At 42.7% G+C, this 26,655-nt stretch overlaps 1 protein-coding gene across 6 annotated transcripts in view; it reads right to left on the bottom strand.

Annotated features, from left to right (window-relative positions):
* Window positions 1-9,408: 9,408 nt before the first annotated feature.
* Window positions 9,409-26,655, bottom strand: part of Ntrk3 (neurotrophic receptor tyrosine kinase 3) — a 385,084-nt gene continuing 367,837 nt past the window's right edge. For all 6 annotated transcript variants that reach the window (XM_052761135.1, XM_052761134.1, XM_052761136.1 and 3 more), the window contains one exon: window positions 9,409-26,143. In XM_052761135.1, coding sequence (XP_052617095.1) covers window positions 25,958-26,143 — 186 coding nt within the window. In that variant the 3' untranslated portion in view covers window positions 9,409-25,957. The remainder of the gene's footprint in view (window positions 26,144-26,655) is intronic.

The raw sequence follows: 26,655 nt of genomic DNA, 5'->3' as shown, positions 1-26,655 counted from the left end.
TTTGTGAGGTCCTGCATCATCCTGAAACTCTTCAGAGAGTTTCCATTAAGAAAAAAAAAAAATCTTACCAGATGGAGATTCCTGATCCTGTACACCAACCTAAAGAACCATGAGAGGAACAAATCTTTACGCTTTATAAATTACCTAGTCTGTACTATTCAGTTATAGCAACTGAAAATAAATTAAGATATATATTCATCTTTGCATTGTTTCACTAGCTGATTCTTAAAATTAACAACTAAATCAAGATCTTTGATATGTTCCCTACAGAGTGAATGACTGCTCTGACACTCTTCCCAGCTTCACTGAAATTTCTGTTTCTCAAGCAGAAATCTGTTGGTTGAATTTTGTGCCATCAGTTTTTCTGTAGTCTGAGAAATAGAGAAGGTGAAAAAGGACTGCCCGGTGGGGACTGGAATTCAGGAGGGTTTGGCTGGGTGCAAATGTCCTCTGATGGACTATTTGGCCGAGATCCCAGCCATGAGCTAGACCTGCTTGAAGTGTGTTTGGATCTGTCCCCAAGCAGAAAGGAGCCTTGAGACCAACAGAAGCCTCATGAGCTTTCCTGCCTTTGAGAACTGCACTAATGAGCAGCGTCTCAGCTTGTCGGTGATCCCTCTGGCCACTCATCTGCAAATCTCAGCATTTTCATCAGTTGACAGTTTCTCTAACATCAGTTTAAGAGACGGAGAGGAAGAATAAAATCCACACCAACTCCCCAGGCTTTATAGCCAATAACAAGCACTCTTTGGAGTTCACAGCATAGGGGAATGCCTCAGAGCCCTGTTTGCTTCTTGCTAGCAAATTGTTTGCATAGTCTTTCCCCTTTTAAGGGAGATTTTATGCTTGAGTTTAATCTTACAATTCATATACAGAAAGCACCTCTTGATTTACGACTTTCCTAAGCAGCATGGTGCCCTTGGCCTTCCAATACCTGTAGACTGGGTTTGAAATCCAGCTCCACCCCTCACAACAGCAGTTCTCAATAGGGGCCAATGTTGACAGTGTCCAAGGGCATCTTTATTGTCCTAACTAGGGAACAGTGCCTGTACCTGGTGTGTTAAAGCCAAAAATTGTTGTACATCTTATAATAGTGCACTCTAGTGCCAGATCACATGCTCACAGGATATCTTACACAACAAAAATTATGTATTCCACAGTATCAACAGTACAAAGGTTTGGAATTCCTGCCTTAGTAGCTTGTTCTGGCAATTTAAAACAAATAAAACTCCCAACTTTCCAAGCTTAACAACTTGTCTTCAAAATGAGTATAATACCTGTCAAAGACTGACACCACACAGCAGAATATCAATGACAAAAATGTTAAGCTATGTTTTGTTAATGTTTATATATTAATATTAATAATGCTAATTGTGGAGGGGCCCCCAAAACAGCTTGACCACACAGCTGCCATGACAGGCTTAGGGGTCCAGACACAGCTTCTGTGACAGGCTTACTGGCAGGCAACACCCAGATCCAGGAAAAGCCTTAAGCTGATACCACCCAGGGATCCACCTAGGGATGGCAAAGTACCTAACATCCCAAAGAGTCCAACCATTAGATAAGGTGGCCAGATGTCCTTGAGTCTAGCACACACCTATTTTTGTTTTATGGATACCCCTAGACAAATGTCAGCCAATCACGGTCCTGACCCCTGGAAATGCCCTCACCCCAACCTCTGCTACGATAAAAAACCCTACCCTGCCTGGACTCAGGGCTCTCTGCTCACCACAGCATCAGACAGACAGAGGGACCAAGCCCCGGAGCTTGAAATAAAGGCTCTTTGCTTTTACATGCGGGATTCGGTCTCTGTGGTGGTCTTTTGGGGGTCCCTGAGACATGGGCATAACATTAATATATACTACAAAATAACAATTTTCATTATCATCATTGTTATGGCTAGTGAAATTATAAGTTTTTTGAATGGCTGTGTATATAAGCAATTGTTTCATCTACTCTGACCACATTGTTATTGCAGCCAATTTGGGGGCAGCACTTTCACTGACTTCTGTGGCTTCCTTGGTCTTCAATCGCTGCTTGTTGCTTTACCTTGTTCACCTTGCACTCCTCTCTCTGCTTTGTGTTGCTTGTTGTTTTGTTTGACTGGATCTTTTGTCCTTCACGGGAACATTCCCTCATTTTGCTCTGTTTGCTCTTACCTTCAAGTGTGCATTTTACTTGCCCCTTTTTATATAAATGCCCCATATGAGGAACATCCTTCTAATTCAATACTTGGATGAAAGTGAGAGAGAATATCAGCTTTTATCATAGTTGCTAGAGGACTGGACCCAGGCTTTGGATCAGAGGCCCCCCTAGTGATGAATCTGGTCTGGATGCTATAAAATGAAAGATATTTCCCTTGCCTTACTAGTAGAGAGCAACCACAGTTTGGGTATTCTAATTGTTGCCTATCTGCTGTCCTTTCAGTATAGCAGGATGGATTGTCCTGGTGATATGCTCCCAACTTAAGGCCAGCAAACTTGACAATGTAAGACACTTGTCCATGGGATAAGATGACCTGCCACCAAGTCAGTCCCACTTTCCACACTCCTGTGTTTGTTCTCAGTGTTTCATGGTGGCACCACAACTCACGACTTAAGACCCATAAAGATACCTCATGGGAAGAGAGTCAAAGCTCTGACTAAGGATTTCTGCCAGCATCCAGTAGGTTGAAACCATTGGAAAGAAAGTTAATGAGACATCTCCTCCCCAGTGGTAGCCTCGGAGTCCCCTGCTGTGAAAATCCATCTAACCAGCCCACACCTATTTGTCCAGGATATCCCCCAGCAAACTGTACTGTATATTCAATTGTGGTGAAGATGTGTGCCTCGAAGTCTTTGTCAATTTGTAAAAGCAGCAAAACAACTTGGGAACAGAATGGGTTTCAGAGGCAGATGAACCTGGGTTCATTTTTCACCTCTGCCATTTACCAGTTGGGTGCCATTTGGCATGTTAATTAACCTCACCGAGATTCAATGTTCTCATTTGTAAAACAGGAGGAAGACAGTTCACCTAAGCACCAGCAAATGAACCTAAAATGGTAGCTTCTACCTTTCCCTGTCTCTTTCAACTGCTCAGATTCTGGTAGCATGACCATTTTTTACTATTATAAAACTCATCCTATATTTAAAGCTCTGGGATGGGTCATTATGAGTGGCTGCTGATGACCTTTTCCTTGTGTGAGAGTCAGAGATAAATAGAAGTGACCAGGCTGGAGGAAACTGGGAGAGATAGATAGAATCTGGCCAATGCCTGCAAAAGTATAGAAGCTAGGGCTTTCTTTTATATTCTCTTCCATGAGTCTCAAAAGGGCTTGGTCTCATGAGGCACAAATCAATAATATAATCAGTACTGTCATTGTCCTGAGAGCCTACCTCCACACAGAAACCTCCCAGTAGTCAAGTAGTCAAGCTCAGACAACATTACATTCTTATCAGTGATTGTCAAGACCACTTTGGAGATGATGATGATGATACAGATGATGATGATTTTATGGCAGTGTGGTAATAATGATGATGAGGAGGATGACAGCCAATGATAATAAATGAGCCTTACCATTTTCAGGCCTTTGGTGTAAGACATTGCGCTAAACATTTTGGACAGATCTTCACATCATCCTATATTCCTAACAACATCTTACATTTCTAATGGTAGATATGACTAAGCACCTTTTCCATGCAAGAGAAACTGAGATACAGAGGAGTTAAATAACTTCTCTAAGGTCCCCAGTTGGTTAATAAATAAGGAAGACATGGGGAGAATAAGAGCTATTTTTTTTTCCTAGTCGGGAAGCAAGGCACTACGAAGAAATCTATTTTCTTAAAAAAACAAATCACAGGAAATACCAAGTAAAAATAAAACTTGCTCTGCAGTTAGCCTGGCATAATGACACAAAGGGTCTGCCTGATAGCAAAACTGGACAAGGAGAGACAGTTTTGTTCTTAGGGACAAGGTAGAGGGACCTAATAGGACGGAATGTTTAGGGTGGATCCTCTACAACTTAGCCCCACCTGGACTGCAGGGATCCGATCAGACAATGGCCTCTGAAGCACGCACCTGGGCAAGTTGGAGCCCTGACTGAAGGTTCTGGAAATGACAAACAGTGGGAGGGAAAGAAGCCGCCTCGCTTCTCTGAAGAAGATGAGAAATTGTGGGAGACACACTGAGCCATGAAAAACATGGCCATTTCTTTCAGAATATTTTTCTGAATAGACATGTCTGAATGGAGGATTACATTTATAAGATAAGGAAAAATACCACCATGCCTTTCCCAGAGTCTGTTCGAACCCTTGACCTCTCTTGATTTAGTATGAAAAATACTCCAGGACATTCCAGAGTAGCTTTCTCATGCTTACTCCTCTGTTTGTCTTTGAATGAGGGAAAGTTAAACATAGCAGCGGTCCCACCTGGAGATGACCGAGTCAACTCTCTTCTCCCTGTGTGCGCTTAAGCCCTACTTCAGGGAAGAAGACTAGTGATTGGGGAAAGACTGAAAAAGAAGAAGGAGGGAGGCAAGGTGGTTGTGATCCAGTTGGAACTGCATGTCATCCCATAACATTTTCAGACCAGTTTCCAGGACCCAAACAGTAATTTATTTTAAATTTTTTGTTCTTGTTTTTCAATGTTTCTTGTGTGCATGTGTGTGTATACATGTGTATGCTTGTGTGAGGGGACCCAAGTGTTTGCTTGTGTGTACAAGTGAGTACAAATGCCAGAGTAGAATAGAGACCAACTTCGAATGGCATAATTCAGGAGCGTTCCACCTTGCTTTTGGCTCTGTGAGAGAGGTTGTCTCTGGGGGCTAGGAAGTACTTTAGGCTATGTGTTCTGGCCGACCTCCAGAGCTGTGCCTATCTCTGCTTCCCCAGCACTGGAATAGGAGCAAGTGCCACCATAACTGGCTTTTTTTTTTTTTTGTAGGGTTTCTGGAGGTCAAATTCAGTTATTTTTTACTAGTTAAATCACAGAAAGTGTCAATCACAAGTCACCATATTTATAAAACAGAGATGTCCACCATGAGGCATGAGAGATAATAGCCAAGTTCCCTCACAATGGGGATGTCAGGGCCTGAACCTCACCATTACAGACACAACTCAGGGCTTAGAGCCCAGCACATACTCCAAAGGGGCAGAGTCCCCGATGAACATGCCATCAATAAATACCAGAGCAGGTGCCATGAAATTCCAATCAGAAGAATTTATAATGTGAAGTCAGATATTATATAGTGAGAAATAAATAAACAGAAATTGTCAGTCAAACTCTTGGCAGCTGGGGCTAGCATCCGAGGCAGTAAATGAACTAACTTCATAAATCATGTTTATGATCAGCCCCATTGCACATAACTGCCAGTGGGGTTTTCCATTACGTTGCAGGTGAACGTGGTTTGTTGCGTTTTACAGAGGTGGGAAGTGAGCAGCTCCAGTGTGTCCCTATGGCAGTGACTTAAGTGTGTCAGGCCTAGATTGAGGCATACCTTTCTCTCTAGGTCAATGTGCGCATAATGGCTTAAGAGAAGGGTTCTGGCTTCTCTCCTGGAATAAAATTCAAGAGAAAGCCAAGGCTTCCAGGGAATTCTCATAAGGTATATTCCAAAGCTCTAGTACTTATTATGCACAGCCCAAGGACATAATGAGTGGGAAAGTGGCTCGGTTCCAGGGGAAGCCTAGGGGAATCTCTCTATCAAACACTGTTCGCTTCGTGGACAGAAATTCTGTTTTCCTTTGCCCTCTCTGCATATCGGGTGATCTTGCTCTTTGTAATTCACATTGTCTTCTGTTTACTGAGGAAAACCTAGTGTGGATCAGGGAGGAGGGACAATATGTAGATAAAGTCTCTTAGAACCCTTTCTATCTTAAGTGCTAGTACATCCTCTGCATTCACCACCTATGAATTGGAAAGATGGATGGATGGATGGATGGGTAGATGGATGGATGGATGGATATTTTAAAAGAGATACATATTCCCCACTGCATGTCCTTTTCATAGTTTTTTTTTTGTCCATGCTGAACTCTCCATTGTGGTTTTGGATAGGAGATATGGAGTGCTGATTAAGAACACATGTGATAAACCCAAATGCTGGCTTCAAACTCTGATTCAGCTTTAGTTGAATAGATTTGGACATGTCATCCAAATCTCTGATTAATACATTTCTATAATGAAAATATTATCAGCATCTGACCCCATTAGAAGGATTAACTCACATGGAATGCTTAAGAGAGAGCTTGGCCAATAATGATGTTTGACTTAAGTATGAGCAATCCTTATTATGTCTGGGCATCTTGCTCTTTCTGTAGCATCCTTCTATTATGTCTTAGAATCCATGCACAAAGACTGTTTGAACATGAATATTCAAAGGAAGACATGAATGCTTTCAAACTTTTTAGGAAAAAGTGGCTATGACTAAGACAATCATACAAAAGAACTGGATTGGTCCAAGGACTGCTCCCTCACGAATCCTGGATACCTGCCTGTGGTATCAAATCAGAAGATGGCCTCATCCTGCAGATGCCCTTTCCACAGCTACAATATCTGACTTTCCCTAATGAGACTGAGACTCCGATGCAGCTTGACAGAGATGCTGTCTTTCCCCCACTAAGCTGTTTTAAAATCGTTCCATGGCTCTGGAAGATCCTCAGCAAGCAGCAAGCGGGGCAGTAATTAGACCCTCTGCTGAGCCCTGTGCTGGTGATTTGAATAATTCAGAACATTGGTGGTGGAGGGGAAAGAGGCTAAAATAGAACATCTACCCGGTTAATAGCCAGATAACCTTGAGTATCCCAACAGGATCCAGGAACACAACAGGGCTCGGGGTAAAGGGGCCCAATACTGTTTGGTGAAACTCTAGATAATTGTCCTAGGTATTCATCCCTGCATCATTTCAAGATCTCAGCTACTCCATTGCCTTAACCATTCAGCCACAACTACAGCCAAACATTAGGGAAGAACTCAGGGAATCCTGCAGAAGATGGGGAGGAAGGCTTGTTGGAGTCAAAGGAGTTAAGGGCACCACAAGAAAACCCACAGAATCAACTCACCTGGGCTCATAGGGGCTCACAGAGACTGAAACTACAATCAGGGAGCCTACATGGGACTGACCTAGGCCTTCTGCATATATGTTACAGCTGTATAGCTTGGTCTTCTTGTGGGACTCCTAACAGTGAGAGTGGGGGATGTCTCTGATGCTTTTTCCAGCTTTTGGGTCCCTACTCCTCAGGCTGGGCTGCCTTGTCCAACCTTCAAATTGATATGCCATGTTTGATTGCTATCCATGGGAGGACTGTCCTCCTCTGAATAGAAACAGAGGAGGAGTGGATGCAGGCAGGGGCAAAGGGGACATGGGAGGAGGGACTGGGAGGAGAGGAAAGAGGGGAAACAGTAGTAGGGTTGTAAAATTAATTAATTTGTTAATTAAAAAGCTATCATGAACCTCGTTTGGATATCAACTTTGGTGTGCCTCATGAGCACCTTCCAGGACCATCTGCTGTTCACATTCTCATAGGCTCCAGGTGAGTCTTGCTATTTCTGAAGTACCTTTGCTAGACTATTACATCTCTGTGTTGTCACTGGGATATTGATGCTTTAGGACTATGTTGTCTTAATGAAATGGCTTTATCAGCCATGTTCTGCGGCATTGGAAAATGTTTTCATTCCGTAGGCTGTCTTTAACTTTGCTCACCTGAGAATTCTGCCAATGGGAAAGTAATTGAATAATATTGATCAAGGACCTTCCAGACACAGAAGATCTAGACTTCTTTGCCTTTATCGGGCCCTTGGATTGTGATTCCAAAGTAGATGACAAATAGAGGTCATGGAGGAATTCACATAAGGTTGAGGTTGAGCATCCCAGTTGTGGGGTTGGAAATAACCATCTCTCACTGCACCTCAGTCACTTTCCAAGATAATATGTGTTGCCCTTGTAACTCCCATGCCAGCAGATGGTTCAGGATTTTGTATACTGAATGTTTCCATGAATAATGTTCAAGGGCAACTTAACAGTAAGCCTTTAAATGTAATCCAGACAGTGGGGAATGTGGAATCCAATTCAGTTCAATACATGTAACCTAAATACACACTATGCTCACATCGCTGTATGGAAAAATTAGTCTTTTCCTAGACAAATTTATTTCAAGTTTGAGTTACTCACTGAAAGGAACTTATTTACTGGCAAAGTATGTTCTAAGCAAACAAAAGGGTCTATTTATGACCCCATAATTTATGTGATGATGTGTCAAGAGCCAGGTGAAAATGTGACAGAAGAGTTAAAAGACAATATATTCTACCCCTTTGGTGCCCCAGCACCTTTCCCAGAGACACGTGCTTGAAAAGGGGTTTGCCTGTCTTCTTGCACTGGCACTAAAGTATTAACCATATGTTAATTACATTTTAAGTGGCATTGACAGATAATCTAGGATTGAGTGCATTTACTACATCGAGATGAGGAAGACAATTTCATTGCTGCCCAAAATGAAAATATGGGATACAACTGCATTGTTGGTGATGCTCTTTGAAAGGGACTGTATATAAAAAAAGAAAAAAGAAACAAGTTTACTCAGAGGTATGGCCAATCAGCATTCCAGAAGGACTTAAGAGAGCTCACACGTTCCCTGGATTTTATTATTTGATTATTAAATAAATAATGATTAGTAAATAAGATCTAACAATTAAACCAGTGACTCTCAGTTGGGTTAATCCCTACCCCAGGGAGCTTTTGAAAGTGTTTGGAGACACTTTTGATCAGCACACACTTAGCAAGAAGAGGAAGGCTACTAATACTTCTAATACAAATGCATTTATAACAATATCATATGATGAACAGGACAGCCCTCCACAAAAATTAAAAAAAAAAGAATTATCACTACTCCAAAATGTGAGTGATATCAATAAGGAAAAACATTTGCAATTTTCTTCATCTCCATTGAACTCTGGTCAGTGGAACTACTTTCTGTGTGTCCAGTGTCTCTTCCTCACACTCTTTCTCTTACAACTAATCAATACCTTCAAGAGAAGTTACTGAAAATAGGTTGTGATAGACCACTAAGTAATTATGTAAAAGAACTGTAAAATCTTTGGGGTAAAGGAGAACTAAGAGAGCATAGTTTATCTCATATTGGTAACCTCCATGACTGCAAGAGAGGTATTGAACATACTTTGCAGGAAAACAAAAACAGGTCCTCATCATGACCCAGAGCTACAGGGATTCAGTCCTTTTCTTGGGTCCTGAATCAACTCATAAACGTATGTATGTGGCTTTGAAAAACTCATCTCAACCCAATATTCACATTATATCAACAAAAGAGGGTAGCAGTTTTCAAGATGATGTTTGTTGCTGTGGTATTTGCTCATATTCAGATCTACCCGAACTTCTGCTCACCTTTAAACTCGATACAATAAATCCAAATAAACCAAGGGCATTGTTGTTTTATACTTTATTTGAGAAGAGACCCTACATAAACTATGTCAGGAGGATACAGGTCTACACATGATCTCATCAATCAATAAATGGAGTCGTTAACATAACATTGAAGATATGATACTATGAGGAAGACAGATGCATGACCAAGGAGTATTTACAACTCTCACATATGATATATTTATATTGAGATGGGTATATACATATATACATGTACATGTGCATATACATACATATGTCCATACATACACACACACATATATACATATATATGTATAAAATGATTTCAAACAAAAACCAAGAACAGAGTTTTCCTTATTGTAATAATTGTCACTTGGAAGTGAAGAATGATCAGTTGTTAGTGTCAGGTGTTAAATGTATACCCCCACATGTAACTCCAACATCCATAGGTTTTTATGAAGACACACAGTTGCCTTGGGATGGAAGTGAGGGTGAAGAATGGAATGAGTGTATGGGGTTGAGAGCGAAGGACATGCACAATGAGAGAAATGACCTTTGGTGATACCATTAAATCATCCTTTTGTATTAAACATAAATTATTAATACAGTTTAAAAAAATAAGTTTCTGTTTTCTTCTGAGGTTGAGGAGGAAGGGAGGCAGGGTAGGACTAGAAGAAGGGTGAGTACTTGCCTTTCCAACACAACTCTTCCTGTCAACTGAGAACACCTCTTTCTACCCTGGGGCCATGTTGCCATCTTATCAAGTTACTCTTTGCTCTTTTCTGTTTTGATTTTGCTCTGTTTCACAAAAGATAAGTTCCTGGAAGAGTTTTACCTAAGACTGTGAACCTGTTCTCCAGAGGTAAACACAGCCATCATTTTAACTAGATTGATTCTCCAATACTTACACACATCTAAATAAAGTTAGCATAGACAATGGAATTAATTTGTGAGAAAGGAAAACAACGGAAGGGATGACTTCTCAAGGAAGGGGTACTATGACTTACTCCTAGTGTATCTAACACCACAGTCTGCTATAGTAACAGCTCCTCGGGAATCCAATCATGGGAAGCAAGCATGATCAGCATTTCCCAACAGCCTGTGGAATATAGAGTGAGCCTCATGAAAGAATAGTTCTGTTAAAAATAAAGCAGAAGATTGGTCAGTTGGGATTTATATAAGCAACCTAAGATCTGAGTGAGCACATCCTAACTCTGCTTCATCAAGGTCTTCAGCAAGTAACAATAACTTGGCAACACTCTACCCATTTTTGAACACCCTCCAAGCCAAGCCATATTGCCACTCACCGCACTTCTCAAACTCAGTGAGTACATTTGCTTGGCCCCAAAACTGTTGTGTACATATGCCACATGCGTCCCCTAGGCCGCACCCATAGTTCAGCAGTTGCCACAAAAACAAATAACCCTTCAGATCGCCACTATAGTTTTACAAACATTGGGAAATATACACAAACACATGGGGTCAGACAAGATATAATCACTTTACAGATATTTAGTACAGAAAGCTTAGGGATGAGGGGTGGGGTGGAAATCAGTTGCATCAGCACCCACACTTCATTTGCAAAATTCCTCAGTGGGAACATAATGTCCTGCTAGTGCGTTGAAGTAGGTACCAGCTGATTTTCCAGATATTGAAAGTTTGCCGCACAACATCAGCCTAAAGATAAAGGGACATGTAATGTCCAGTAGGAAAGAAATCAGTGTATATCATTTACACGGCAATAAATCCTTCATTTCCCTCGAAATAAGATATGTAAAGTAGCACTTAGTTTAATACAAGTTTTGTTCTGCTTTAGACCTAGCTGTAAAAAGCCATTCATGCAAAAAATTACCTCCAGTTTTAGCTGGATGTTTAAAGGACACTTCTCCTGAAAACAAGTCCCTTTCACTTAAGGAAGGGAAAAACATTCCACTCACGATAGCCACTGCTGGCTGAGAGTGGAAAATGCAAGACTTTGGTGTTTACAGGGCACTTGCCTTGAGAACCCAGAAGTAGCACTGAGCAGGCCTCTGAAGAGGCAGAACTAGATGTGCCCTTGAAATTTTGAAGATTTTTTTTCCAGAAAAAGTACAAGAACCTTGCTGGGGTTTCATTCTGGCCTGTTCCTCCTGAGGCATCAAAGGGGCTTGTTCTCTAGCTCATCTCAGACTACCTTTCTGCCTGCCAGGGAGTCATGTATCCCATGAAAGATGAGTCTGTAGCTCTTTTGTCATTTTATAGAAAACATTCTCTTATGAAGCTCTCCTATAGCTGGTCTTTTCTGTACATATCTTTCCTTTACTAGGACCCTTCCTTGATTAAAATAGAAAACAAAGCTCTCCTGTTTTAACAGATTCAAATAGAGGATATTTTGACCTGCCCACTCTGTATTCATGAAAGCCACCCAGAGAAATGCAGGCTGCTGTCCCCTTTGTGTGACAAGTGTGAGCATGAATGGAACTGTTTAAGAAGGTAAGGAAGGAAGAGGGATGTGCCCCTCCCCCAACCTACCCCAAGGTTAAACATCACGTTTCTGTTGAACTTGCTCCTTTGAGGCCTGACTATTTCTCTATCCTTAAAAGGAATGCTGCATGGTCTCTTATCATTAAATGCTATGTATCGTTATAAGTAATAATGAGGGGGAAAGAAGTATGTGTAAGAGACAAGGAGAAAAGGGAGCTAGGAAGAATGACAGCTTGATCAGGTCTCAGATAATTCAGAGGCAGCCAAAATGGAGCTTGTGTAACACCTGTGAAGAAGAAGAAAAAGAAGGAGAAGGAAGAAGGAGGAGGAGGAGGAAGAAGAAGAGGAGGAGGAGGAGGGGGAGGGGAAGAGGAGGAGGAGGGGAAGGGAGAGGAGGAGGAGGAGGAGGAGGAGGAGGAGGAGGAGGAGGAGGAGGAGGAGGAGGAGGAGGAGGAGGAAACAGATGCTATTCAGTTACCATCTTGGAGAGAGGGCCCCAAGGAGGATGCCAAGTAAACAATAGAAGACTGTACTACCTCTGTGGTGACACCTATGCATTGTTGTGCTATAGGAAAACTGGATGATCACAAAGCATAGTGACAACATGTGCTTCTGTTACTCCCATTTTCCCAGTGACTCCTTTGGACAGGCATGGGGAAAGCCATAAGGAGCTACTTCCAATCTTATCATGATTGTTTAAGGCAAAAAGAGCTGTTGAACAGCACTCAAGGTTAAAAACTGGATGCCAAGATTCAAAGTAGTAGCCTTCCACAAGTTTCCAGAATACCTCTTGACAGCATTGCTAGACCCTTCTTTGTCCTCAAAGGTCAGAACTTCAGCTCCACTGCTGTGCATTATTACTGCTTCTGGATGCATACCAATGAACCATGGCCTTGCATATTGTGAACACTATGCTTATTTTTTTTTTTTAGAAGTGGTCATCAACGAGTAGTATTCCTTATAGGAGTTTGCAAGTCTAGGGTGCCTAATAAGGAAGGGATTTCTGCCCCAAAGCATTCCTACCACTGGTACCTCAGTCTTTCCCATCTCTGGGAAACCTGACTGTGACAGTCTATACTTTGTGAGCAGGCCAAGGACATGGCAGAAACAGCTATATCAGGTTTGGGGGAAAATAAAATCTATTCCTGGATGTTGATGTTGGAACATGGTCCCTGAATGAAGCTGTCTAAGGAGGATTTTTGAGAGCTTGTGAGATAACCCCAAGAAAACAAGGCAAAAGTCTTGTAACCCATGTTTCTCCATGACATGGTTTGTTCTTGGAATGTGCTTTTGTGGCCCTCCCAGGTGTAGTAAATAGGAGTAGATTTGCTTCAGACTGATCACACATTGCTGCTTACGTTTGTTATTCAAAGATGTTTCCAAGCACCAGTTGTCCTTGTGGCTGAATATAGCCTAAACTCACATGAACTTTGTTCATGACCTTACTTAATCCTCAGAATATCCTCAGAATATCAACTGTCTGGTGCTCTGAATAATGTTGGCTATTGCATGAGACTTTAGTCCGACTCATTTTTCAGCTCCACTCTCTCCCAGGTTCACACCTCCAACTAGAGAAGTAATACCTGGATCGTGAAAAATTGAATATATAAGCACCCAAACTTAAGAATAAAATCTTCCAAGTTCAATGGGTAGGGAGTGTTGGAAAAAAAAACCTGTCTGGAAATCCAATCACCAGAATAGACTTCAGATGAGGGAAATGACTGCTGTCCCTGGTGCTGAAACCCTATAGCCAGCTCACAGCAGAATTTACACTTCTGGGATGGGCAAAACCAAATACTACTGTGAAACTAAATTGTCCTTTCACCTTCTGTGAAAGGTCTCAAACTGTATTTCAAATCACTTGAAATATCATTTGAGGCAAAAAAAAAAAAAATAGCTCCGAAACAACCCTAATACCCTTGCCAAAAATCTACATGGGGTAGCTTACTCTAAACTGTCTAAGCCATTTCATCATTTAGCCATGTTGGCCAAGTTCCTGACATGAATTAAGAATTCTATACCTTCAGAAAAGAGGCCCACAGACAGACAAAGCACTAGGACCTGCAGATATTGTACACTGACTGTTTTGCCCTGATATCAACAACAAATATGAGGTTGACTTGATTTGCTATGACTGAAGGTTTCAGAAAGGAATATTTGGAGACTATTTCACATTGTTCTAAAACACCAGCCTTTATTTCCTCTGTAACCCTAATTTTATTGTCATGTTCCAAGAAACTGAACAGAGCTTTTACTGTGCTCGAGAGAACATCTAAATGTGTAAACAACAGCTTCATACTTGTTTCCTACCTCCACCTACACACACACACACACACACACACACACACACACACACACACACACACCGCGCGCGCGCACACACACACACACACATACACACACACACACACACAGCACAGCACACATACCTCAAAAAGTAAAACTCATCTTGAAAAGAGAATGTATTTCTTCACTGAATAGTACAGGAATGTCTGCTGGCAGAACTGATTTTTTTTCTTTCACATTTAGTCAGAATTTTCTTGCCCCAACTTGCTTTCTTTTTTTTTTTTAATTTGACAAATCCCTTGTGCAAACCACCAGGATCCAAACACATACTCAAGAAGACTCCTATTGCTGTGGTACTTGTATCAGAAAAATAACATGGGCCATTTGGGGTTACCTCCAACCCCAACAGGCTCAAGAAAGCCTTTGCTTTTCGACATGAACTATAATCAATCTCTGCTAGCCTTGGAAAAGAAATGTCCCAATGGTCCCCCAAAAGGCTAAACTTTCAGAGAAGGGAATGAAAACAATCATTAAAGTAAGTACTTACTGTTCCTGTTAGCGTATTAGCTCAAACTTTCCATGTTCATCAATTTACTTCTTAAATGATACCTCTGAGATCTTTAATTTATCAGTCATGTCTATAGGAAGTCACATGGTGAAACTATTTGTTCCAAGCAGGCTTTAACAAAGCTTAGAAGAGCCTATGTCCTATCCGAGAGAATTAGGAAACACCACTCCAAACCAGCTTGCCTTCTGCAATTTCACACCACAATTTACAAACATATCCCAATTTGGATTCTCATTTCAAAGAAAGCTGGGGTGCTTTCTGCCTGGCAGACAATAGCAGGGGTAAAAATCACTCAGATAGAAGTCTAGAACAGAAAATCTGCTTTCCTGTATCAGAAAAATAAACACTGAGCCCAAGGTCAAAAGAAAAAAGAAGATGTGATCATCTGAACTCCAGTGAAACATTTCCGAGTTTCTCAGGATTCTTGGTACTCAGCTTTATTTTGCTTTTTCTCATGAGTGGTCAAAATCCTTTCACAACACACAGACAACATTTTGTCAGACATATCACACCTGATGGCTACTTGGAAATTGAAGGGAAATAACATTTGAAAGATTTCACTTTCCAAGTAGTCTTCGTAGCAAGGAACTTAAAATAGTGCTTGGCATCACAAACACCTGGGACATTTTTTAGAGACTGTAAATGACTTCACTGCTGTAACCTTGGCAATCTGGCCTCAGGATTTATTGTCTGGGGTTTCATTTTCAGCCAGACACGTTCCTCAGCAGGAGTCCCTCTGGAACCTCTCTGTTGTGCTCTGGGCCATTGAAAATGAGGCCTTGAGTTTGGTCTTCACCAGGATAGCCTTCTCCATCTTCTGATTATCCCTGCCTTTCCCTTGTGGGGACCACAGTCCCTAGAAAGCTTCAAGATCATTATCACCCTCAATCTCCCTGCAAGATCAGTATTAGTATTTGACTTAAATAATGCAGTCTTACTTTACCAGGCATTATTCTGAAATCTACAGCACCTCTTCAAAGCAGCAATGAGTTGGTAAGGAGTTAAAGGAGAAGAGATGCTATTTGGCTTCAAGATGTCCCAGGGTTCCATGCCAGAAAATGAAATCTACAAATCACCCCTGCTAAGTGGGTAAAACATCCCTTTCTGCTGGTAGAATTACAACATATTTTCCATTACTGTATGTGCGCTGGTGATTCAAAGTGGGAAAAGGTTAATTACTAACTCTCTAGAAACCAACCATTGGAGGGAATAAGGAAGGTGTACCTCAAACACAGCACAAGTCAAATGTTTCAACCATGAATAGCGCCAGATGCCCAAGGAGTAAGCTTTCGCAACCATGGGGCCTTGGGGACACCACTAAGGGCTGACTCTATTGCTCATGATAATCCTCAGTGAATGGCAGGCAGAAGGCTGTTAGCAGAGCTTTTACAGAGCAAGAGGCTGATCAGAAAGAAATAATGGCTCGTAAGACCTCTACCTTTTGGCTCCATTGCTCCCTCACTTTGCATCTGTCTTGACATTTCTTCATAGATAGAACTTAAAATAGACCATCAACTCTTTCCTAAGGAAATGCAGATAAAAAAATTAAAAACCTGGGAATCACAATGAAGATATTAGTAGAAACCAAGAAAAGAAACATGTTTAAGCTGTCTAGAGTTATGGGGGGGGGGTGTTTTTAATGTGTGTGAGTGTTTTGCCTATATGAATGCCTGTGCACCACTTCCATGCCTGATGACTGTGGAGGCCAGAAGAGGGTGTGAGATCCCCTGGAACTGGATTTACAGATGGTTGTAAGCTTCCGTGTGGGTGCTGGGAATCAAATCCAGCTCATCTGGAATGGCAGCCAGTGCTCTTAGAATCTGAGCAATTTCTCCAGCTCATGGGGAAAAAAAGATTTTTAAAAAAATAAGTGGTTGTGTCAGACATCAGACATGATGGATTTATTTTTGACTAGTGGATGTGGCTATTTGTGTCTGTAAGAACCATTGCTGGAACAGTTAAAGCATCTGTTGATATGAAGTGATGTGTGGACTAGAAAGTCTGGCTTCCCAGATCCTCAGTTGACCTCTTCTCCATTCCTACTCCACGGTGTGTTGATTCAGTTTCTTTCTTAAGGTACAAACCTTTCTGGTGCTGTCACAATAAAGATCACTTCCACCAAATCTGTGAGTCACTCTTTTAACCGTCCCAAGACTGGATAAACCGTGGCTGATACACAGAGCTCTAGTCCATGGAGAGACATGGCCCCCGCTCACAGTAGACTAGAAAAAAAGAAAAACTGTACTTTGTCATTTACTAGAATATTCAGCAGCCAGGAAACAAGACAGAAATGTGAAGGAAAACATGCTTGTAGGAAGGCTTGCCTTTCTTAACCATGCCAGAAGGATGAGATGACTTCAAAAAGACAGACTGGGGCCTTATAATAGGCCTGTTGTATCAGAGTCTCCTGTGCAAAAGCAACTGATGAGGCACTAATGAGCGCTAATCATTTGGTCCATGGAGCTGGAAAGAGACTGATGGATGGCTGGGAGAGCAGCTTGCTTCTTTCTGCAGAAACCCAGACTAAATCACAACATGCTCAGGCTAAGGAGATGAGACACCCAGACTCTCCTCCACTTTCTAGAGCTCTCAGAGCCTGGCCTCTAAGAGGTGAGGTAGGGAGCTGGAGACAGATAAGATTTAGAGTTCAGAGAGAGCTGTAAGTGAGAAACTGAGCATATGGTACAAACGACTCTGGCCCTTTGGAATGGGATGTCTGCAAATGTCCTCTCAGGGAATACCTGCTATGATATGCTTTGTCGGGAACTAACCTGAGCAACAGATTAGAACGGAGTGGCTTTCCTCATCACTGCTGTTTGAGAGAGAGCACAGTCTGCAGCCTGTTTGCCTGCTTTCAGTTAAAAGCTGATATTCACTCAGGTGCCCAGACAAATGCCCTATAATCCAGCCTCCCAGCTCCTAACTCAGCTCTGTTCTTGTGTCCCAAGGACTGCATGCCACAGTTCCACTAGAACACTTGAGTTTTAATAGCCAATGGTTAGGTCAATAGTCAGCTTAAACTCATTCACATTTATATTTACACATAATATTTATGATGAATCTGATACCCCTTCCCCCAGAAAATTAATTACAGATAATCAGAATCAAGGCTCAGTCTGTTTTTTGGGTTTTTTTTTTTAAACCTTGAAAAAAAGATAGGGAGGAGTCCTGTCTTTATGTATGAAATTTTTGAGAACTTGGGTACTTTTTTTCTCCATCAAAGGAGCCTCAACTTTGTAAATAACTCATAATGCAGAAAGTCATAGGCTTTGTGCTGCTAATACAAACAATGATGAGGCACAGTGAGGAAACCACATGTGTGGTGCACTCATTTGCACACACACGCTGAGATCAAGGAAAGAAACACAAATGGGGCACTGTGGTCTAGATGCAATAGAATTACCCAGGCATTTGCATGCATGCGCTTACTTCTTTCTATGTGGAAGTGAATACATATGACAAATAACAAAAAGGATGAATATGGTTTGTTCTCCATCAGCTTGAGAAGCTAGAAAAAAACCCACAACTCTGATAATTGTTTTTAAATAAAGTCATCAAGATTTCCTCTGTGTGACTGCTATATTGCTCAGCCCAGAAATCTATTTTCTTAGTCAATAAATACAATGTCCTTGGCTAAAAACTTCCTAAAGAAGTATCTGAGAATATAGAAAGAGATTCCCACTACTTATACTAAAGAAGCAAAGAAGGAAAAATAATTTGAAGGAGAATCAGATTCAACGATTCTGCAGAGAAATTTGTTCTTCAGATTTGGGCAGGGTATTCTAAAATCCTGAGGTGTGTTTTCAGAAATGCCTAGGATTATGCTGAGTAGCTTTGCAGAGTCTGGAGGTAGCTGGGACCAAGCTGAAGGTCCTTTTTCAGAATTTTTGATGCATGAGATGTATGTATGTACTTTTGCTGTGGGCCACCTTATCTGAAAGGTTTCATCTAACTATGGGATCTCAGTGTGGCATCATGCCATGAGCAAGAAGGACTCAGAGCTTCCTACAAGGCACTATCCCAGCCAGGTGAGTAGGAGTCTAGGATGCCTTTATTAAAAGGACCAGAGGAAGCACCTGTATAGAGGACAAGTCCTTTCAGCCACCAGACCCTACCCACCTCATCTGTGGTCATGACCTTGTTGCATTTGCTGTTTTCTTTTGAAACCTGAAAGACTGGAAGCATACAGATAGACCAACTCTGGGCCCTTGGCTCCTCTGCAGACCATTTCACTTTTAGATCAGTCATAAAACTGTTTGTCATCAGTGGAATGGCCTTCATGCCTTTATTTGCCGTCTCCTCTGGGAGAAAACCAATACAGTGACAAGGGCTGTCACTCTGACCAAGCAGCAAACATGAGGCAGGACTAGATCGTGCTCACAGAAAGGTCAAAACTTCCTTTCTGAGGGTCAGACCCCAGCCACAGTGCCTTTGCTCCCAGAGGCTAAAAGTTCATGGACTGTGAGATCAGGAGGTGGAGATGGGAGAGGGAGTTGCTCTGGGTGGGCCACCAAGGGTTTCAGATGGGATTTACAGGGACACGCCACATGCATCTCAATGAGCTGTGCAGTCAAATTCACTGCACAGAGGTTAATCTAGATGTCAACATTGTCTGACAGCACTGAAATTACTCCAGGGCAGGGCTCCTTCAGAAGTCTTAATATAACAGTCAATTCCATCCTGCCTGCAGGAAATGAAAGTTTTCTGCCTTGTGTGCTGAATCATTCGGCGCCAATTTTCTCACTGTTTGAAGTCCAAACTGTTTGTGGTCCTGGGATTCACCTCATATTATGACTTTCTCAGACTGTCAGAATCCAGACCCTCTGTCCCATGGAAGCCAGAGAATGCAAACCCAGAAAAAGGGGGAAATGAAAAAGCAGAAAGAAGACACTCTGTACTGAAATGTACTCCTCTCCTGTGGGCAGCAGAAGTCACAGTACTGGACCAGGCTTTCTCTTCCTGTCCAAAAGTAGCATCAAGGGCACCAGACAAGTGTCAGGCAGCTTAGAAATAGAGACAGAACACGGACTAATCTCCAAGGGGAGAAATTGAGTAGGTCCTACTACTCCGGAGAATATAAACTTAGTTCCTTTTCAAAGTCACACTCCTAGGAATGTTTCTTAAATGAAATAATAAATACCAGATTTGGATTTGAACGTGTGATTTCTCACTCACTTAAGGGGATACTGCATCCAAAGGAATGCTAGACTACACAGTGCGTAGCTGGGCTCTCACACTACCTTTATTCTTGCAGGAAAGAGGTCTAAATTCCAACTGCCTAAAGATGAGAAAAGACTGAATCCTCTCAGATACTAAAAGAAAGCACTATCAAAATGCCTGGAAGCGCCTCAGAAGTAGGAGTTCTGTAGGCTCCTTGTCTTCTGTAATCTCAATCCACCTTCTATTAAAAGCATCTACTTGCGGACTATAAATATCTCTTGGAAACTCTGTGCTCAGATCTTGGAGTTCCATATATTCCTGGATGATCAGGAAAAAAAGTTAATAGAATTTACCATCTTACCTCTGTATGAAAGAGGGAAATTTGCTTGCTGGTTTAAGACAGCATTCTTATGGCAAATATCAAACCAGGCCTTGTCTTAAAGCTGGAACCTAGCCCCCCACAGGAAGGGCAATCTGAATTCTATGACTATGGTGAGGAATTCCAAGGACTCACATATTTGAAAGTATCATAAGGAAACCCATGATTTTCTATGATTTAATATTGCTAGCAAGAAGGAAAAGAAAAGGAATTCCGAGTTCTCTCAGGTGGAGCCCAGTTCTCATAGAAAGGTGTCTCTGTTGGTACATCAAAAACTTGCACACATACACACACACACACACACACACACACACACACACACACAAATGTGTTTGGAGAGAATGCACCAGATAAACAGAAACCTTGTTCAGAAGCTAAAATGCAGGGCCCTGGGTAGGACAACCCAGTGTATTGAAACAAATTGTCACCTCCTCCACCACTATCACATGTGCCTATCAGAGAGCACAATCAACTGCTATCCTCTCAGGTCCTCTCTGGTCTGGCCCTCTTGGAAGAGGTTCCATCTGCCCCGCTGGTAACTCCAATACCAAATCCCAAACAACATATAAGTAGAAAGGGTTTCTGCATGGTGAGTTATCAGAAAACCAGGAGGGATGATGTTGAGATGCTCGGATATTATTGTCAATATAATTTAGTATGGGGAGCAGCAGATGATCAAACTTTATGAGATAACCAGTTTCCCTTTGGGATGTTTCTGAATATCTCCGAGGCCAGTCCACCTCTGCAGTTCTCATCCAGGAGAAAAATAAGGTACAAAGAGAATCCCAAACTGCACTGATTTGCTGATTCCAGGGAGGCTTTTGTGACTCTGTGACCATCAAGTGGATAGTTAGAACACATGATGTGCATATGGCTAGAGCTGAAAAGGAATGCTTTCCTGGTAATATTCGAGCAATCCTCCAAAAGGTTCTGAAGTCCAAACTGATGTTTTAATAATGATGCCCAAACTTGGAACTCCCCTTCCAGCCCTGTTAAGTATTGGTTGAAACAATTTATTTGGTACCAAATAAACGTGAATCTTGAAGAAATAAAATCATATTGAGTGACTACAGCTCACGGGGTCTGAGCTCAAGGTGACATTTTTTTTGCTTTGAGGTAAACACCTTATGCATTTTAGCAAGTTGGTGCCCAACCAAAGCAGACACTGGAGTTTGAGGTTGTCTCATGGGACTGCTGGAATCTGGTTTCATTGACTTATCATCCACAAATATTTCTATGCTCCCCTGTAAGCAAAGAATTGAAAAGATTGCAAAAACTCTCAGGCAAGTGTAAAGATATTACTGCTGCTGTTTGGTTCAGAAAGGAGAAAAAAGTATGCCACCAGTCTTATTTTTGGATATAAAAGAGAAAGCATGTACATATAAAAATCTCTTGGTTTCTGACCTAGAGTCCAGATTACTACTTGCTTTTCATGGGAGGTGGGCAGGACTGTCTCCATATTCCAGACTCGTTTCTGCCAATGTGGGCATGTGAAGTCGTGAAGATGGCTGGTAGAGAAGGGTAGACTCCCCTGAAGAAAGCAAATACCAACTTCCCGACTTATGTGCCTGGATCCTGCACCAGTGTCCCTCAACCATACCAGCCACTAAATATTCTTTACTTTACTTTTACAGTCACTTTTTGTCAACAGTAATTTTTCTTCCTTTCCCTCCCTGTCTTCCTTTCATTTTCATCTCTCATTTCTAGCGAACAACCTTAGAATAGAGGAGTAGATGGGGACTCAAAATAGCCTTTCAAACTAAGTAGACACTAAGGGTCCACCTAGTCTAACCCCCTGTACCTCAGGCGAGAAGACTGACAATCAAAGAAATGCTGATTTAGCCCAAAGCACATCACAGGTAGCCAAGCACAGAGGCAGGGCTCTCAGTGGTCTTTCGGCTGTATGCAGTACTCTTCTGGCATGGCTGACTCACCCTACTTCTGTTTTGAAGCTCTTCAGTGGGCGCTGGTTTCTGTCATAGTTAGCACCAGAAGTACTTGCACTAGTGTGTTCCACCAGGTAAGCATCACCAGAGATGAACAACACTGTTCAGCTCACGCCCAGAAAAAAATGGAGGCTCTCCACCTCCAGTGAAAAGCTTTCTCTGGGAAAAACTTGTGCATGATCTGCTGAGTGGAGGAAGACCAAAGTCCTTTGTCTATCGACTAGCGAACATTTAGTGACCCTTGACAACCACTCACAGTTAAGAGCCGAAGTAAGTCAGAAAGGAGCATCAAGTTCATGCCCAAAGCAAATAACTAAAAGGACCCTTGGCCATGACACCCTGCTCTACAATGGACGTCCAAGTCACCCTTTGTCAGTCCAGGAGGGGCCCAGGTGACAGGGACAGGGCACAGAGATGAGCATGGGTCCCCTGGAACATTCACAAGTGCTCATAGTGAAGTTAACTTCAGGCTAAGGGCTAAATCAATTTGGCATGGTCTTCAAAAGTGTAGATGTGTTTATGTAGAAAGCCGGATGGAGCAGGTGGCAGCGGCTACATGGGCTCATGGGATGTCAATTCTAGACTCATTGGACTGACCACATTAGATTCTTTCCAAAATAAATAAATAAATAATAAATAAATAAACCACCAATAACAATTTTCTGGTCTAGGGGAAGACGGGGGTAGGGAATGAGACAGAGTGTCCCCCCTGCCCCAGCCTGAAGTAGTCTCAGACATTTTAGACTCTTGCATGTTGTGACATAGGGGCAAAAGAGGATCAGACTGACTTACTGGAACCAACCCCAGCCCAAGTACAGTATGTCCTCAGAGACAACCACCTTCTGCTCTCGCAAGGCCAAAGGAGAATTTTCTAGGCATCCCAGAGTGATGCTGAGAAAAAAAAGTGACACAGTGACCCCGTGCTGTTAGAAGCTAAAAATTCAGAGCTAGAATAGGATGGGGACGTAACAAGGGTACACCTTAGTTTGCGCATAAGAAAAGCATGACACAGTGAAGTGAGTCATATATGTCCTGTGCCAGTACAGGAGGAGTAAGACACTCTGCATACCACAAAGCCCTAGAATACACTTCACTATCCAAAGGCTGTTCTGCATGTTCTTACCCTCCGAAGTACTGCGAGCCCTTTCTCCACCCTTCCAAGGTCCACATGTAAAAATCTACACAGAGAGGATGCCGGGATAGTAAGAAGGTTGGTCCCGTTCTGCCTCCCTCCTAACTCCATTGCCCTCTCTCTTACTGTTACACAGGCAGCTGATAATGGAGGGCTTTGAGAGGAGGTGCCCCTGATGCCAATGTGGAAGCTCATGGAGCTAACACAAGGACACTTGAGCAAGTTCAGTCTTGTCCCTTCTCCCAACTATCCCATTAAGGCTCTAAACTCCTTCAGTTCTCCACTTCTTCCAGCACGCCACCCTCCCTCCCAAAGCCTTTAGACCTGGGAACATCACTTCTAACTAGAAAACACTTTCTCCTCACCCCACCCAGTCATTCCTTGCCTGAATGTCTCCCGCTTAGTTGTCCAGATTAAAACTGGAATGGAAACTTCCACCCAATGTTCATCGCCCCAGCAGAGATCAAAGCCTCAGGTGGACTGATTCAAGGAGTAATAAAAGAAGTAATTGCCACAGGATAGCAAAGGGTTCTTTTGAAGGGAACAATCCAAAGAGCTTTTCCCTGATGTCCTCAGGGGCCAGGTACCCAGCAGAGTAAGAAGTTCCACACTGAATTCCTAGTTAGCCCAGCTCTCTCCCCAGTCCAGCTAAGCAGGCTTGCTGATACCTGAATCCCAACCATGGCTACAATCTGAGCACAGCTCTTTTCTATTTGAATAAAAACATTTGTTGGTATTTTTTTTAAAAAAAAGTAAAACCACAAACACATAATCCAGTCCTAAATCCGCCACAGAGTTGCCATACTTCAGCTGCCTTGGGCTGGCCAGGGTATCCAGGCTGTAGACAGTTTCTTCAGCTAGAAAGGAAAGTGATAGTCCACAGCTCCTGGGAGCTTCTGGTAGGAAAACGTCTGTTAGGTAGCTCTGTGCTTGGGATGAGTTGGAGAGACTGGTACCCTCAGAAGGGCACATCCCCTCCTCCTCAGCAGGATGGCTCGGTGTGGCCAGGCTCTTGACTCCCGGGGCATTTCATTGTTATGTCTGAGAGCCGTCCAGAGACCTTCTCTTTTGCAGTCCTCAGCAGCACAGGTGGGGAGGCAGTGATTCCCTGGGAGCTCAGGCCTGGGGGACTGGCCCCAACCCAAATGCTTCGTTCTCACTCCCCGGTCAGCAGCTCCTGGTCCTCATTAAGACGCCAAGTTTGTGGCACTGGTCACTCATTGGACGTCTTCCAGAGAAGCTTCAGCCGTGCCACACTGGCCACCTCCCACACACACTCAGCCCACAAAGCGATTTCTCAGTCCCCGCCTTTTTCACAGCAGCACAAAGGCAGATGCATCAATCCTTCCAAGGGCTTAAAACGTGAGGAGAATGCCAAGGGCCCAGCACAGGTGCCAAGTAGATTCTTCTCTGCTGACTTTTGCCAGTGCCAGGGTCTGACTTCTTGAAACACACATGTCTCAGGCTCTCACCTGGATTCCTTCCCTGGCAATTGGGTTTACCCAGGACTTGATAGAACCTCAGGATATGGGGGAAGCAAGATAAGAAATAAGACCCAAGGGGTTGCCTAATTATGATCTACAAGCAAATAAGCAAATACCAGAGCCCTGAAGACTGCTGTGTCCACGTTAGCAGATGACACTAGAGAATGTGGACTTTAAACCTCCAAACTCCCAAGGGCCTGAACGTGAAAGGACGGGCCAGAGTCCTCCCAGTGATGGAAAGATGAGAGGCAGTGCCTTGAGAGGATCCAGACTTCAGTGGTTTTTAGTTCCTCAGTTCGGTCCTTAAAATCCATCAAGTCCAGTTCTTCAGGTTCAGAGGATCGAATCTCTTAAAACCCAGGAAGGAACTTGAGGGTGATTTACATCTAGAAGGTTGGGGTTTGCTCCTCCCGGAGTCCCCCACCCTGACTTGTTTGGTGTTTAAGTGGACTGTGGATGGCTTTGCTCTTGAGTGATCTGGTGTTGGTATTTGCTCAGTATTTGCTTGTAGGTATCGTCATTGATTCCCAAAAGCATCAGGACTGTATATTTTGTAGAATGAACAAATTAGAAAATTGTCCCAACGAGGAGGAAAAGAGTGGAGGCAAAGGTCAAGGCAGACCAGAGATGTTTCCAAAGGGCCTGGACTTCCCGAATTGTTTCCTTGCCAAGCATCATCAAGGGATCACTCATGTGCATTGATGATTGTACACCACCATGCCTCCTCCCGTCCTCTCTCTCTCTCTCTCTCTGCCAGTCAAGACGAAGAGCTCTGAAAAGTCAGAGCTGAAGAAGCATGGGTTACAGCTTAAGTCAAGGGAATTTCATTTGTGTTAATAATAATATTTAAAATGTTCTCAGTTGTTAATGTCTTATGGTTTTCTGTATCAGCAGCGTCTCTATGTATTAGAGAAGGTAATTCTCTGTAGATATAGATAGATAGATAGTTATATATATATAAATATATATGTCAAACTGCCTTACAGGGTTTCTTTCTTTTGTTTTTGTTTTTTTTAAATTCAGTGTTGTATGTGTAGCAGGCACTTGAGTTTATATGAAGATGTTCGTTTCAGTCAAAGATGGAAGAAAGGAGTTGAGATGAGGAAAAAGTGGATATGAGGCAGGGAGAGAGGAGGCAACAGAATATAAATGCTTGGCCACCAGTCACACTAGCCGAGAATGTCCAGGTAAATTGGGGTGGCCTTCCCCAAAGCATGGAGGATTTTGTAGATCTCCTTAATATTCAGCCGCTGTTGGGGTTCCCTCTGCCAGCACCCCAGCATGACGTCATATACCTCTTTTGGGCAGACTCGGGGTCTCTCCAAGACACGGCCTTGGGTGATGCACTCAATGACCTGAGAGAGCAAAGAATAAAGAAGTTATATCCAGAAGTTCATTCAAAGCTCATCCTTGGTCCTGAGACTCCTACCTAGTAACAGACATCAGCTTTTCTCATCAGAGCCACACACACAGGCTGACAGCCAGGTAGGAGGCAGCCCTACTTTTCTTCTCTGCCTAGGCAGATGTTGCAGGGGTGATGAATGGTACAGGTGGATCTCATTGGTGCTCTCTGTGCTGTACCTGCTGGGCCAGAGCACTCCACTTTACACTGGTACCTATCCCTTTTATTTCACAGTTATGTAGTCCTGGTTAACATCTGGATTGCCTGAGTAGCATTCCTCTCCCACCTTGTTATGGAGATTGGATCCAGACCACCCTTTCTCCACCTCTTAGCTTCTGAGATTTTGAAAACCCCTTACAGAGCTCTGTCTGTCTGCTTCCTACATACCTGTATGCTCCCTGCATACCTGTCTACTTCCTGTATACCTGTCTCCTCTTAGTTCCTATTTATTTTCATTTAACTCTG

The sequence above is a fragment of the Peromyscus californicus genome, unplaced genomic scaffold (genome assembly GCF_007827085.1).
Source record: "Peromyscus californicus insignis strain IS unplaced genomic scaffold, ASM782708v3 Scaffold_4__1_contigs__length_199733344, whole genome shotgun sequence".
NCBI classification, from domain to species: Eukaryota; Metazoa; Chordata; class Mammalia; order Rodentia; family Cricetidae; genus Peromyscus; species Peromyscus californicus.
This window is presented reverse-complemented; position numbering and strand designations above follow the sequence as displayed.